This window comes from Suricata suricatta, chromosome 12, assembly GCF_006229205.1.
Source record: "Suricata suricatta isolate VVHF042 chromosome 12, meerkat_22Aug2017_6uvM2_HiC, whole genome shotgun sequence".
Taxonomy (NCBI): Eukaryota; Metazoa; Chordata; class Mammalia; order Carnivora; family Herpestidae; genus Suricata; species Suricata suricatta.
Genome location: NC_043711.1, coordinates 77,686,556 through 77,701,759, shown reverse-complemented (window position 1 = coordinate 77,701,759; position 15,204 = coordinate 77,686,556). Strand labels below are relative to the sequence as shown.

Sequence of the window (15,204 nt, the reverse complement as noted above, 5' to 3'; positions counted from 1 at the left end):
ATTGGTCTCCCGAGTGGATTAGCACCACTGCCCCAACCCCCACTTGTGGATGGGGCCAGATTTTGCTCAATGCAGTTCCCTGAGGTGCTTAACATCCTGCCTCATACTCAGTAGGCTCTCCATAGATTGTTAGTTTTTTTACCCACAGTTTGAATATGTTAAATAATTTTTGTGTTACAGAGATCTAACATGCAGTCTGCACTGACTGGTGCTACTGTATAGCCTGGGGGCGGGGGGGGCGCACTCAGCCAGGTGGTTGGAGGAACTACTGGCAGCCTCACAGGGTCCAGTTTTATTAGCCCCTTTCTGACGTTTACCTTGAGTCAAGGATCATGAGGCCATCTAGGACTCACTGTATTATTTTAAAAAATATTTTATTTTTAGGAGCATCTGGGTGGCTCAGTTGGTTCAAGTTTGGCTCAGGTCACGATCTCATGGCTTGCTGAGTTTGAGCCCCACATCTGGCTCTGTGCTGTCAGTGGGGAGCCTACTTTGGATCCTCTGTCCCCCTCTCCACCCCACCCCAGCTGGCACTTTTAGGCCCTTCAAATTATTTTCTCCACAAGAGGGAATGAAGAAAAAGACTACCCATTTTGTAGGAGGAGATACTGGCAACAGGGAAGGCAAGATCAATGGGCTTATTAGGATGAACTAAGGTATGTATCAGGATTATTTTTGTAGTGTCAGTTAATAAACAACCACTTTCAGGGGCACCTGGGTTGCTCAGTCAGTTAAGCATCTAACCCTTGATTTCGGCTCAGGTCATGATCTCACAGTTCCTGAGTTTGGGCCCACATTGGGCTCTGTGCGGAAACTGCTTGGGATTCTCTCTCTCCCTCTCCCTGGCCCTCTCCCACTCACATGCCTGTGCGTGCTCTCTCAAAAATAAACTACAAATAAATAAATGACTACTTTCAAATTGAAAAAACTTAACTTTTGTAAGTAATCTCTACACCCACTGTGCGGCTTGAATTAACAATCCTGGGATCAAGTGGCACGCCCCACCAACTGGGCCAGCCAGGCACCCCTTATTCTGTTTAACTTTAAGCTTTATGAGAAATTTTCAATGTAAAAATAGAGTATAACCTACATGTACCCATTACCCACTTTTTATAATTTTTTAAAAATAATTTTTCAACTCATGGCCAATCATAACCATTTTTGAAAAGGTAAGTTGTATTATCTGGCTCTCCAACTACGGGTTTGTCCATATTAATAGGCCTTGGGGAGCCTGGCTGGCTCAGTCGGTTAGAGCCCGACTTCAGCTCAGGTCATGATCTCATGGTTTGTGGGTTGGAGCCCCACGTCCGGCTCTGTGCTGACAGCTCAGAGCCAGGAGCCTGCTTCAGATTCTGTGTCTCCCTCTCTCTCTGCCCCTCTCCTGCTCATGCTCTGTCTCTGTCTCTCAATAATAAATAAATGTTAAAAAAAAAAAGTTGAAGATCCATAAAAAAAGGAGTTGTGATAGGACAAAGCTGAACCAAACTCTATTAGAAGCAAGTGGTATCAAAATAGGCCTGTTGAGCTGGGCTATAAAGATAAGGCACCCAGAACAAGCATAATGAGCATGCTGTAACTTGGGAACTCCAAAATCAGAATTTACCTGATAAGTTGGAGCCAACGGTTAAGTGTTTCTGATGTGGAGAGGGGAGCTAATTATGAAAAAGGGGCCATACAACTAAAGGACTCAGGGTCAAAGTGAAGTTCTAGGTTCCTGTTTCTGAATTACCATCCTTCATAGGTACACATCCTTAGCCACCTAAGATAACCACACTGGGGCTCCAGGAGAAGTGAAAACTACCCTCAGAAAGAAAAAGAAATAAAAGCAGGGCTAGTGAATAAGCAAATGTAAATCCATGATATTGAAATGTTTATGATCAGTTTCAGCATCACACATACAGATCAGTAATGTAATTGTTATAACAACAGGTCTACTTTTTGAGATGTAAAAGTACTTAAAGTAAGTTCATGTATTAAATCTGGGGGAATTTAAATGCTTAGAAGTATTTAAGTAATAATTGTTTACATGCTTGAAAAATGACAAGTGGTTAAACCTGAAAAGTTTTCATGTACTAATTGTGAAAGTGCTTTATACATATTTAGAAAAATGTTAATCACTGTTTCAAGAACTGCTCATTTGATAAAAAGATTAGATTAGTAGGTTGATCACTAAATAATGCACAAAGGGTCACAGGCTTTTTCCTCCACACTAAGCCCTTGGGACATAAAGGGTTTTCAAAGGCTTCCAGGATGTGAAAAAGGGATGTGCCTCTTCCTCACTACTGGCCTGTGGACTGGGTCCTGAGGGTGGAATGCAGGTGCTAGGACTGTTAGTCATCCTGCCACCTAGATGGCAGTGGCCAGGGACAACTGAGGGGAAGGATGGAAGGGACCTTGCTCCTTAAGAAGCACTTTCCAGTGGGAACTAATTACTTGCAACTTGATGGCCTGTCTCTCCACCCCACCACCTCCTTCTCAACCCTGGTGCACACTGGAATCTCTGACTGATGCTTCCTGGGTCCCACCCCCAGAGATTCTGAGTCCCCTGGTCCAGGATGCAGCCTGGCAGGGACTGTTCACTGCTCCCCGGGTGCTTCTAATGGGCAACCAGGGCCGAGAACCATCCATCGCTCAAACTGTAAGCCCCCTTTTCCCTTTGTAATTTTATGTTTCTCATTCTATTGGTACGTATATCTGTTTCTTCCCTCTCCTACTGGATTACAGGCTCCCAGATGGTCTTCCAAACAATGCACGAGGCCCTTCCTAGCTCCAGGTGACTCCAAGTGCCTGCTGCTGATGGAAGCAGCAGAGTCACACATCACTTGGAATTTAGGTACTACGGTTAATGCTTATGGCACCAAATGAGTCAAAATCATCCTTGACAACACTCAGGACAGCTCCACCCTAAAGCCTGATGTTCTGTTTCCCCATCAGCATCCACACGGTTTCCTTCAGGGTGAGAGCAGAAAGCTGCCTCCTCTACCAGGCACCAGAGGACGTAGGCGGCTTATGTTTAGGGGCGACCTTACATAAAAAACACACATTTAACACATGCCTCACCCTCAGCACAGCAGGATGCTCACACCATGAACAGCCCACAGGAACTAGAGAGACTGACCCTACAGGAGACACACATCTCCCATCCGACACCCACTCCTGAGCATATGGTCTTTACACCCACCAGTGGGTGGAATCACCCACACCATTTAAACTTTGTTGAGGATGGAGAGCTAAATTCATGCAATGGACTGTGGGAAGCACATCTCTCCACTGTACAATTCCATCCAGCTCAATCAGGTTCCCCGCTTCCTTCCACCTGCCCAGGCTCTCTCCCTCCCTGACTGCCCTGCCCTCCCTCTTAAAGGCTGATGTCCCTTAGGATTCTTTCCTTGGCACTTCACTCTTCCCCTTAAGGGCTCTCAGCACTCTGTAGGGCTCCTGAATCCATCCATATAAGCAACAGTGAGACCTCCCTCCCCAGTTAGGGGAGAGGTGGCCAGCCCTAAGGTGGCTCACCTTTGCTCTGGGAAGCTTGAAGGGTACAAAGGAACACAGTAAATGCTCAATATTCTTTTTAAATGAATGAATGTGCAAGAAGGGAACTTTCACCACAGGGCTCCTCACACCCCCCACCTGCCCCAGGTATACTTTGAGGACGAGGCTTCCCTTGTTCATTTGGGATCTCAGGCCAGGCCTTCTGTCACACCAAGCCACACCAAGCTCAGCAGTGCTCACAGGCCTTTAATCTCTAACTGCCTGGCCAAGATGTGTGGCCAGGTAGGCTATACCAGCTCCCAGTCCAAAAGGGAAGGGCTGGGTCAAGCTGGGGCCTGGACAGCGGGCTCCCGGCCCCAGGTGATGAGGGAGTTGCTGGCCTGTGCAAGCTCAGTGATGGACACCCGGCCTCGCTGTCGGATGAAGTTAGCCACAGCGTCCAGTTCCTCAGGGGTTATGTAGATGAACTTGCCCCGGTCGTCAATCACACCTATGGAGACAGGAGGGTTGTGGGGCTGAGCCCTCCAGGCCCCCCTCCCCACTACTGCTTAAGAATGCCCACCCAGCCACCCCTTTCTGCTTAGAGCCCTCCAGGCTCGCCTATGTGCCTGGCCTCCCCTGGCTGCATCCAATCTCGGCTAGATGAGCCAAATCAGGCTGTCCCTGTCACCCTGAGCCACTCCCAGGCCTGGGCATATCCCTCTGCTCCATGCCCTCCTGCACACCACTTCTCTATCTAGGGCTGGGAAGGCAGGTCACCTGGCCTCTGCAACAAGTCCCTGCAGGTCCCCTGTTCCTGGACACCCCACTCCAGGCCAGGGCCTATGGTGAGTGATTCTCATCCTCTCACCTGTCAGAGCCCCCTCAGCCAGCAGGTCCTGGATGCGGTTTATGGTGTCCTACAAAAATAACAAGTCTCAGAGATGGGCACTGCCGTCCCCAGAAGACAGCCGCACTCACCCTCCAACCACAGCCTCCTCTCCTCCTCCTCATGGCAGCCCCCCATGTGACTCTGCGCTTCTCCTTTGGAGGGACCCAGGGGAGACAGGACTCTGGTCCTGGGACCCTTTAAGACCCCTGAGAGAGGCTCACTTCAAGGCAGGAGAGAGGAGACGGGGATGCCTGGCACAGCCTGTTAGCAAAAGAGTTGTCAAGGTAACTGGGTTTGGGCTGCCTCAGTTACAGGGGCTGTTGGAGTAATGGAGTTTGGGCTTTTTTCTTTTCCCTCCATCAAGTAGAAAGACAGGATTCCTGGGGTGCCAAAGATTCCTACAGTCTACTCTTGCTTGGGACACCAACACTCCGTCTTTCAGGTGGGCCTCCTCTGACAGCCATACAGACCCCATGGCCACATTCCACGAAGGCCACCCACCTTCCAGGGCTTACCTGAGTCCGCAGGCCCACCTGGGAAGCCAGGTCTTCCAGGAGCACAACCTTGGACTGCTGCAAAGAGGGGAGAGAGGAGACCTTGGGCAAAGCGTCTCTGCATGGAAGCCCCCTGAGGTTGGCATGCCCACCTGTTGTGCTCTGGGTGGCTGGCTTAACAGGCTACACGCTCCCATGGGAGAGCCTTGTTCCGCACACACACACTACTCACACGCCCTCCCAGCTGCCTGTACATAGGCACACACGCACTCAGAAACTCTCCCATGCCCCTGCTTGCAGGGAGGCACCTGCCTGCCGCCTGCCCCGTGAGCCTCCTCCTGGCCTGGGGACCACCCAGGGACAGACACACACAAAGAGCCGAGCGCCGAGCGCCGCTGCTACCTTCTCCTCTGCATCCAGCCATGTCGTTTTAACATCACAAACAGGCCGGAAAGGGAAGCACCACAGAGATGAAGGCAGGGGCTGACAACTGCCAGAAGCTTACTAAATAACTGTCGCTAGGACCTGTGTTTGCTGAGCACAAGGCCAAGGAGCTCAGAAGGTGCGTGTGAGAAGGGTGGGTGCAGGGCTGCAAAAGATGTATCTCCTGCCCGAGCTCAAGGATGGCCGAGAAGATGGGCGAGAGCCGACGGGAAGCCCGAATGAGCCAGGGTCTTGGTAGAAACAGTACAGCTGCCTTGTCTCACCTTTGTTCACTGCCCTGGCCTAGAGACCCCTGCGACCTGGACACACTACACTCTTCGTCATCCCCTTCATGCTGCTGAGGCACTGAGCTCACCCTTAAAATAACTCTGGCTAAATTTGCTCAGTGTTCTCCCTGCACAGCCATGCTGTGGTGCTTCCCTTTCACCCTCAGTAGGAAGTTTAGTTCCCGGGGCAGGGGGAGGGGGGAGCGGAGGTGCTGCCGAGGGTCTAGTACTGGGTCCTACATGTGCATCTGCCCCTGCCTCCCCTCCAGACAGCACAGCATGTGACCCAAGAGAAGGCGGTCTTTGGCGTTTCCAGGAGTCTTCCAGAGCGAAGGAGCTGGGGGAGAAGTGACATGGTGACACCTCCTCAGCTGCAGATGGCATGTGACTGTTCAAAATGCCAAACTGAATGTTCAAGCCGAGAGGCAAGTGAGCGGCAGTTGGGCCAGGGGGTGGCAAGCACAAGGCGACCTGGCCAGCTGACCTGCACCTACAAAGCAGGGAGCAGGCACTGCGTTCTCAGGGACAGCTCAGAGTATGAACATGGTGTCACCCCAGCTGTCCCTGAAGACCCGGCCCCAGGGGCTGCTGGGGCCAAAAGTATGTTTGGAAAAACAAACCAACCCACTCAGCCCTGGTCAGAAAAGAGGGGACCGACGACCTGGCGGAGCCTGGAGGGAGGCAGGTGGGCTGAATTCCAGAAGTCCTCCTCCCTGCCGACAGCAGCTCTGGGAGGATCAGCCGGCACAGGCCGGAAAGACCTCTACGGTCCAGAAGAATCTAAAGAACCCCCAGAAAATGGCCTCTCCAGGAGCCTCTGAAAGCAAGGGCTGGAACCACGACAGGGGGGCCTTTACTCAGGTCTCTGCAGAGGAGAGGGGCAGCTAACGCTAGCGGACAAAGGCTTCCTGAAGGGGACCCAAGACCACGTTGCTGTCCGCTGGGTAGGTTGGGGATGGTAGGTTCCAAACAGCAACAGGAAGGCATGAGAGAGGTCAGACAAGCCCTCAAGGGTGCCAGAGTGGAGAACAGGCAGAGAACGGGCTCCATCGGAGGCAAGTGGGGCTCTCTCCCTCCCAGAACACCCGGCCCCCGGGTTGTGAGCCCAGCTCCTCGCCGCTGGGAGCAGTCTGAACCCTGTTCCCTTCGGAAGAGATGGGGGGAGGATTATGCAAGGCCTGGCTCCTTGGCACCCCTAGTAGCACCCCCACTGCCGCCCCCACTCCCTCTGCACCCCTTCCCTCAGCCGCCTCTGCACCTGTGAGCTGCACTTGAAAACCTCTCCCCTCGTCGCATCCTTCGTGGGAGAGAAGTTGCTTAGCAGCAAAGCAGAGCAGGACGTGCTTATGCAACCCGGAGCAGTATCTGGTGCGGCTACAGAAGGGGGGGCACACGTGCTGCCCCGCCCTAGATTCCAAAGGAAACATCATCCTGTTTCCCTGAAGACCCAAGTTCCCGGTCAGGAACACATGGCAAGAGATGCTTGCTTCAGCTCAGTGGAGGCTCAGCGTGACAGAACTGACAGAAAACACATGTGAAGAAGCTTGAAAACACAGTGACTCACGGAGCGTGGGGTCTGAGGAGCAGGGAGACTGTCAAACCCCGACTGTGAGGAAGTGATTGAAGGCTCAGGCCTCCCACACAGACCAGGTCCCTCTCCACTGTCAGAGGAGAACGGGGGCAGCTCCGACTCTCGGGTCCCCTGCCCAGGCCTGCACAAGCTCCAATAGGATGCCTGTACCCTGGCTCCAGTCTGCTCCCTCCAGGCCCGGAGAGCACACGTGACACACACATGACTCACACATGATACACACGAGTGAGGCAGGAAGCAGACATCCAGACTCTGTCCTGTGGCTTCTTACCTTAATGTAGTTGATGAATTCTGTCAGGAAGCTGTGGGACTAGAGGGGCAGAGAAATCAGGGTCAATGTACCCCCTGCAAGGGCCACAGGGGTCTATGCCTGCCCACCAGCCTGCCACCAGTGTGAGCAGAGCTTCCCCTGAGGATGTGGCCTCTGGCCACTGGAGCCTGCTGGGCCCGCTGCCCACCCACTACTCACTGCCTGACAATGGCGGCAGGCAAGGAGCAGTGGGGCATCTGGGATGGGGTGGTGGGCTCGGTGGGCACAGGGAGGGCCTTCCCAGGGGCCATGTAGACCCACCTGTTCCTCAGTCATGGTCTCGCCCACACCTTCCTCCTCCACCACGAAGGCCTCCTTCAGTTTCAGGTACTCCTCATGTTCCCGCTGGGCCTGCTCTTCCCGGGCCTTCCTCTCATCCTCCTCCTGAGGACAAGAGTCAGGTGCTGTGGGGCAGGTGCCCACCCCATCCCTATTCTGGGCTCTGCTGCCCCCACAGCACACCAGGGCACAGTCCAGCCTTCTCTCGGGGATTCGGTTCCTTCAAGACTCTGCTCCCTCAACCTCAAGCTGAGCTGCAGGCAGAGGCCCCTCTTCTCACCAGGACAGCTGCTCAGTGCCCTCTCCTTGGAAATCCTGCCGTGAGTGACCCCACCCCACTGTACCTTGCAATCACCCACCCCCGACACTCCCGGTCACGTCCGAGCTTCACGGACAAACACCCAGGCTCCAGGTCCTCATCATCCATTCACCCTTCTTGCCTGCTCCAGCCTGGCTTCTCCACCAAAACACAAATGCCACTGTGTCACCCCTGCCCTCCGTCCCACCAAATCCAAGTGACAACCATCAACTTCACAGCCTCTCAGTGGTGCCGGGGGAGCTGGCTATTTCCTCTTCCCTTGCTTGGCTTGCAGAGCCCATTCTCTCTGGAACTTCCTCCGGCCATTCTCCCCACCTCTCCTCACTCAGCCCTCTCTCTCCCCCCACCTCCACTTCCTCGGGCCACCCTGCCATGCACACAGCATCAACAAGCATCTCCTTGCCAGTGACTGCCACAGTTGTACCCCTGCCCAGATCTCTCTTCCCACGTGACACACCCACTGGGCCATCTCACCGGCACCTCAAACTGCGTTTGTCCCAGAAAGACCCCGTGATCTACTCCCCACACGTCCGGTCCTCCTCCTGGGTCCCTGGCTCAGTGAGTCACACAGCCATCTGGCCAGCTGGTCAGAAATAAAGTCCTATCTACCACTTCTGCCTTCAACTTCTGGAAAACTTCTCAGGCCCTCCATGTCGCTCAGTCTCCACCACCACCTAGTGCCACTGCTTCCCCCAAGCTCTCAAAAAGATCTTCTTAAAACACGTAGCTAAAGCTGGGGCAAAGAACATATAAAATGAGCCTGGTGCATCTTGTGCTGCCAGAAAGTAAGAAAGTTCTCAGAAACCAAACAATGAGGTTACATCAAAGGTACATGGGAGCCAAAAGCAAGAGCTCCCAATAGTCTAGATGATGAAATAAGTAAGATTGTGTTGGACTATAACACAACACACCAAATAAATACCCGCCAGTCCATGTAGAAAAAAGCAAACAATTAACTATATAAATAGAAAAGAGAAAGTATAGCTCTGGTATAAAAAAAATTCCCAATACTTTGTGTAGATACCCTCCTCTCAAAGAGGTGGAGAATAACTCTACCCACCCCTTAAGTGTGGGCTGTGCACAGAGACTTGTTTCCAAAGAAGTACAGAAGGAAGGAGTGATACAGTGCAGAAACCCGGCAAATACAACCTGAGCCAAGCAATCAAGGGTAACATCAGTAAAGATGACAACATGTATCCTGAATATACAGAGAACTTCACCTGTGACCTTCCTCCCAAAAAACCATAATCCCAGTCCAGTTATGAGGAAAAAACCCCATCAGCTGAACGCAAACTGAGGAATGTCCTATAAAATACTTGCCTGATACTCTTCAAAACTATCAAGATCATCAAAAGCAACGAAAACCTGAGAAAATGGCAAAACCCGGTAGAGCCCAAGGAGACATGGTACCTAAATGTAATGCGGTACCCTGAACGCAGCCCTGGAAATGGAAAAAGATACTGGAGGAAAGTTAACGAAATCTGAGTAACGTGTCGGCTTAGTTACAACACTGTGTCAGTGGGGCACCTGGGTGGCTCAGCTGGTTAAGCATCCAACGTTGGCCCAGGTCACAGTCTCATGGTTCATGAGCTCAAGCCTCACTTCGGGCTCTCTGCTGTCAGCACAGAGCCCACTTCGGATCTTCCGTCCCCCTCCTTCCTTGCCCCTCCCTTATACACCCTCTCTTTCTCAAAAATAAATATCAACAAACAAACAAACGAAGTATCAGTATTGATTGTGAGAAATACAACACATTAAGATAAGATGCTAATAACAGGAAACTGTGTGCAGTGAAAGGAGAGGCCCAGGTCATTTAAGGTCCATCGTATAGTATCAATATTCAGAAAGGTAAAAAACTCTTCACAAAAGCTTCCTCTCTGCTGTGTTCTGGCCCATGTGCCATCGCACCCACAGCCAGGCTTCCTGCCATCCAGGGTCCCCAGACAACAGAGGCCAAGGGCACCAGCCAGGCTTCCCAGATGGCTCTCACTCTACATACACATTGAGGCTTTGTGATGGTCCCTTTCTCAGGCACTGGTTCTCAGAAAGAAGGAAGCAAGTGGCAAACGGATTCGCATTAACCAACTTTACTGCAGATGTTCCCCGTCTCTGAGCATCTACCTCCTTCATGGCAGGCCCTAAACAGGACCGGGCTCAGGCAGGACCCACCTGCTCTTACAATGCCCTTTAACAGTTTCGAGGCCCTTGGGGTCCAGACCCCACCCCCTCTCCTTCTTGCTTACCTTGTTCCAGCCACTCTAGCCATCTCAATCATCTTTAAATGCTCAGTTTCCTTTAAATGGTATGTTCAAAAAGCCAAATGAACACAAATCCTCACCTCAGGCTCTGCTTTTCAGCAGCAGCTTTATATAGGTCGTGTTTAGAGTCCAGGGCCAAGTAAAGCGGGGCCTGCTCCTGAACCCGGTCCACGGCCCATCTTCTAGGTTAGAGGGGTGGGGAGCTGCACAGGAAGCAAGGCTGCCTGGTCAGGGCTCAGAAGTCAGGGAGCGGGGGTGTCTGTCTCACCTTCTGTTCCTCTTCCAGGCGAAGGCGCTCCTCTTCTTTCTTCCACTCTGCCTCACGCTGGGACTCAAGGCGTTTCCGCTCCTCACGTTCGGCCTCCTCTGCCTGGAGAGAGGCCTTCACAGGGGGCTGATTCCCATCTCCAACTAGAGACTGGCCACCTCCCAAATAGGCCAGGGCAGGCAGGTCTGCCAGACCACAGACCGAGCCAGGCAAGCAGCATGCAAAGAGCCCAAGGCGAGGCTCTGACATGGGGGACAAGGAAGGCAGGACCCTTTCCCGTTTCCCAGAGCTGCATCCCATCCCTCCTGCTTGCCTCACGCTGGGCTTTTCGCGCCTGTTTCTCCTCTAGCTTCCGTAGTTTCTTGGCTCCGATTTTCCCTGACAGGTGACTTTCCACTGGCTTCTCGATACCTTCTTCTTCCTGGGCTGAGTACGGTTAAAGACAGACATTTCAGCTCCTGAAGAGGACCGATGATGACGGGTCCATCCTACCCCTTGTCCCTCTCCACAATGCGGAGGGGGCGGGGGAGCCCCTTCCTCCCACATGTGTCACTAGCTCAGTTCTGCCCTCCAAAGACATCTGCTATGAACATAGAACTTCATACTCTGGGGGTGCCTGGGTGGCTCAGTCAGTTGAACGTCTGGCTTCAGCTCAGGTCATGATCTCACGGTTTGTGAGTTCGAGCCCCACATCAGGCTAGCTCAGAGCCTGGAGCCTGCTTTGGATTCTTTATCTCCCTCTCTCTCTGACCCTCCCCTGCTCACACTGTCTCTGTCTCTCAAAAATAAATAAAAAGCATTTCAAAAAATTTAGAAATTCATACTCTGAGTGTGTGTATGCTAGAAAGTGTGTCATGTGTGTTGAGGATAGGTGGGGGAAGGGTGAGAGAATGACGGGGCAAAGGAACAGAGGATAACTTTAGGTGCTGCAGCGCCACAAAAAAGGAGGTGTTGGGTTCCAATATCTGAGTGTCTGAAAATCACAGGCAAGCATATCTGGGCTTGCAGAGTTCTCTGGTTTGTTTCTGAGCCAAACTTCCAGGGAAGGATGGCCACACGGGGACATGTATCCTCACCTCATATCTGAAACTGTCCTCACTGTGATCAGAATGGCTAAGGGTTCTGGGCTCAGCCGCTGGCCAACAAAGACAGCTCCAACCCCAAGACTCCCTAAAGTTAAGGCCAGCTAAAGCTTAACTGTTGATGCCCAAGCAGCAAGAATGTCTGATTCCAAGTCTGAGACAAGAGGGATGGTATCACTCGGTGCCTCTTTTTTTGAGTCAAAAGGGGTTAATTCCCAGAAGTATAAGGGCAAAAGCCCCAAATGCCTTTTCCTCAGGGTCACGCCAGGTCTGAGCACAATCCCAGGGGCTCTGTTGGTCTCCCAGGGATATGGAAGCTTCTGTCAACAAAATGGCTCTGTCCCCAAACACAGGTGATCTCACTTCAGGAGCTACAGAAGCTCTTGGCTAGGCCCTCTGGCCCTAGAGCGAGGCTCTGAGAAAATGAGTGTGCGGAAACCACTAAGGTTCCGGGTCAATCTGAAGACCCCTGCCCTCTTGCTTAGACACTGAAAGCCAAGATGAAGGAAGAGGGGGTTGGCCTAATAGAATAGGGGTCAGGGTTCAGACTGTTGGCTTCTGGGACCAAAGGATGAGTCTCAAGTCTCCCCTACCCCAACTTCATCCTGTGGCTCCCACACACACCTCCTCTACTGTCGCTTCACACCCCATGCCCTCTTTCATCCAGCTCTGGAGGTCCCCTCATGCCCTCAAACAGCCCCTTTCCCCTCCAGGCTGGGCCCCGCTCACCTGGGATGATGGCCTCCTCCTCATTCTCATCCTCCTCTGCCCAGGCAGCCCGCTGGGCTCGACGCTGGGCCTGCAGGCGGCTGCCCAGGTCCCTCCGGCGCCGGGGCCTGCCCCCTGCTCTCTGCTCCTCAGGCTCCAGGGGCCGAGGCTGGGCCACTGAGCCTGCTCCGACGGGCTGCTCCTGGCCAGCTGTTGGGAAGAGAGGAACCACAACACTGTCTAGCAGCCCAATGCACCTGGTGGCAGGGAGCAGCACCCCGCATGCCTCACCCTCCACTTACCCTTCTCCCTGCTCCTGCTGCCCGAAGCACAAAGCCCCAATGTCTCAGATATTAAGGCCTCTATAACCCAGACCCACACCTCCGACCTATGCAGCAAGATCATCAGGTCCCTCCTGCTTTTGTCAATACCTTCCCAGCTGACCTGTCAGGATACCATCACCCTGCAAGACAGATGAAGCCCTGTCTCCTCCAGGAAGCTCACCCTGACCTCTCCAGCCCACCGCAGGATTGCATTTATTGCTTAATACCACCTGTCATAGTTTTATAAGGCTGCCAACCCGGAGCACACCCGCTCCTGGTGGGCTGATTCTTCCCTTCCAAGAAGACCTCTTGGCGACCTGCTTTACCTCCACTTTTTCTCCCCTGCCCTTGGAGCATGTAGCTTGTGGGCCCAGGGAGGGGGAGACATATACACAATCCATATAATGACAGGAAATGGGAGGTGACGTGACGGGAGGAAGAGGATGACAGGAGAGTCTGTTCGGTACCCTGGCAGATAACATGGCCTCCTGGTCGGGGTACAGAACAGGGAGGGTGCTCTCTTTGAGGGGGAAGGAGGGAGATTCAGGGAGTTACAGCTCGTAGGTAAGCACAAAACACTCAAGTGCCCCTTTCTTGGCATCCACTGTGGACCAGACTGCGTGGGACGGGAAGCCGCTACGGCCTTGCCTACGGGTGCACAGGGGGACAGCCCCAGTGAGGGATGGGCGTGTGTTCGCCAGGGCCTGGCCCCTCTGGGTCTGGAATGCCGGGAGGCGAGGAGAGGAACTGAGAGAAGCTGTCTCTGAGCCTGGGAGAATTGGTGTAAAGACGCTGCCATCTAGTCCGCTAGCACGGTTTGAGCACTGGGTCTCTACGAGAGCTCGCAGACGCGCAGGTATGCGCATGCGTGCAGCTGGCCTGAAGCGCTACGAGCGCCAGCCGGCGCGAGCACCTCGTCAGTCCAGCCAGGCAAGGCCAGCGCATGCGCAGTAGTCGCCGTGCGATGGCCGACAAAGGCTCAGGCCGGAGAACGCGTCTCCACCGGTCCTAGAGCGGCGGTATCTCCTACCTGCTGTTGCCCGGCCCCTGCTGCGAGTCAGAAAGAAGATAAGGCCGACAAGTAGAGCCGCTGCCACCAAGTACACCACGGGGGCCACCATGACGACAGCTTTCAGGTGGAACCAACACGTCCCCCTGATGCCCCGGATCTCCCGGGCCCCGCCCAACGTCCACATGGCCCCTCCCACCCCCTAGACCCCGCCCACAAGCCGCGGCCCCGCCCAGACTGCGCTCTTCATATGGAGGCCTCATTTTTTTTTTTTTTAACCCTAAGGACTTTGGAAGGCATAAAAATACCCATACCCTCAGGTGGAAATTATTGCAAGCGATTTTGTGCAGTGCGACATTTATATATGTTTTAAAAGTACTGAACAATACCACACAGTGTTTAAGAAAACGTGGAAAAAGTACAGTAAGATGCTTAGGAATGATACACAACCAACTTAAGGATAGAGGTTACCTTTGAGGAGGGAAAGCGATGGATGGGATTAAGTGCAGAGATTTGCCTACATCAGTGACATATAATTTCGTTAAAAGGGGAGGGGGGAGGAGCAGAGACCAAATCCCCTATTTAAATAGGGATATATTTTGGTACCCAGACCTGCAATTTTATACCTATTTTAACATAAAATTGGCTTTATTAGACTAATATGAGAATTAATGACCCAGTTTTCCATAGCAAGACTCAAAATTTAAATACCCACAGTAGATTTAAGTTTCCCTTTAATTCTTTTTTAATTTTTTAATATTTTTTATTTATTTTTGAAAACTTTTTTTTAATGTTTTATTTATTTTGATACAAAGAGAGACAGAGCATGAGAGGGGGAGGGGCAGAGAGAGAAGGAGACACAGAACTGGAAGCAGGCTCCAGGCCCTGAGCTAGCCGTCAGCACAGAGCCTGACGCGGGGCTTGAACCCACAAACGTGAGATCTGACCTGAGCTGAAGTCGGAGACTTAACCGACTGAGCCACCCAGGGGCCCCTTTTATTTATTTTTGAGAGACAGAGAGAAACAGTGCGAGCAGGGGAGGGTCAGAGAGAGAGAGAGGGAGACACAGAACCGGAAGCAGGCTCCAGGCTCTGAGCTAGCTGTCAGCCCAGAGCCCGACGCGGGTCTCGAACCCACAAACCCTGAGATCATGACCTGAGCTGAAGCCGGACGCTCAACCGACCAAGCCACCCAGGCACCCAAGTTTCCCTGTAATTCTTAATTATTTAAAGAGGCTTTTGGGTGGTTCAGTTGGTTGAGCATCCCACTCTTGATTTTGGCTCAGATCATGACCCCAGGGTTGTGGGATCAAATGCCTTTTTGGGGTCTGCAGTGAGAGTGGAGCCTGTTTAAGATTCTCTCTCTCCTTCTGTCCCTCTCCCCTGCTTGTGCTCTCCCTCCCTCTCTAAAATAAAAAATAATTAAAAAAAATTACTTAAAAGCTAGGAACAAATTATACTTCAATAAAATTGTTTGGAAAAAACAGG

The 15,204-nt window shown here is 52.5% G+C and overlaps 1 protein-coding gene across 1 annotated transcript; it reads right to left on the bottom strand.

Moving 5' to 3' along the window:
* Positions 1-3,721: 3,721 nt before the first annotated feature.
* Positions 3,722-13,904, bottom strand: DDRGK1 (DDRGK domain containing 1). The gene is made up of 9 exons (XM_029917469.1): positions 13,739-13,904; positions 12,407-12,595; positions 10,909-11,021; positions 10,596-10,697; positions 7,733-7,855; positions 7,433-7,471; positions 4,882-4,938; positions 4,346-4,394; positions 3,722-3,985 (listed from the first exon to the last, which is right to left on the bottom strand). Exons 1-9 carry the CDS (start codon positions 13,902-13,904, stop codon positions 3,819-3,821), a joined length of 1,005 nt encoding a protein of 334 aa, XP_029773329.1. The 3' UTR covers positions 3,722-3,818.
* Positions 13,905-15,204: the final 1,300 nt, after the last annotated feature.

Coding starts and splice junctions, on each gene's coding strand:
- DDRGK1 (XM_029917469.1), bottom strand. CDS start 13,904: ATGTGGACGTTGGGCGGGGCCCGGGAGATCCGGGGCATCAGGGGGACG. Junction 7,472..7,732: donor AGACCATGACTGAGGAACAG/GTGGGTCTACAT, acceptor CTGCCCCTCTAG/TCCCACAGCTTCCTGACAGA. Junction 3,986..4,345: donor GGCTGAGGGGGCTCTGACAG/GTGAGAGGATGA, acceptor CTGTCTCCATAG/GTGTGATTGACGACCGGGGC.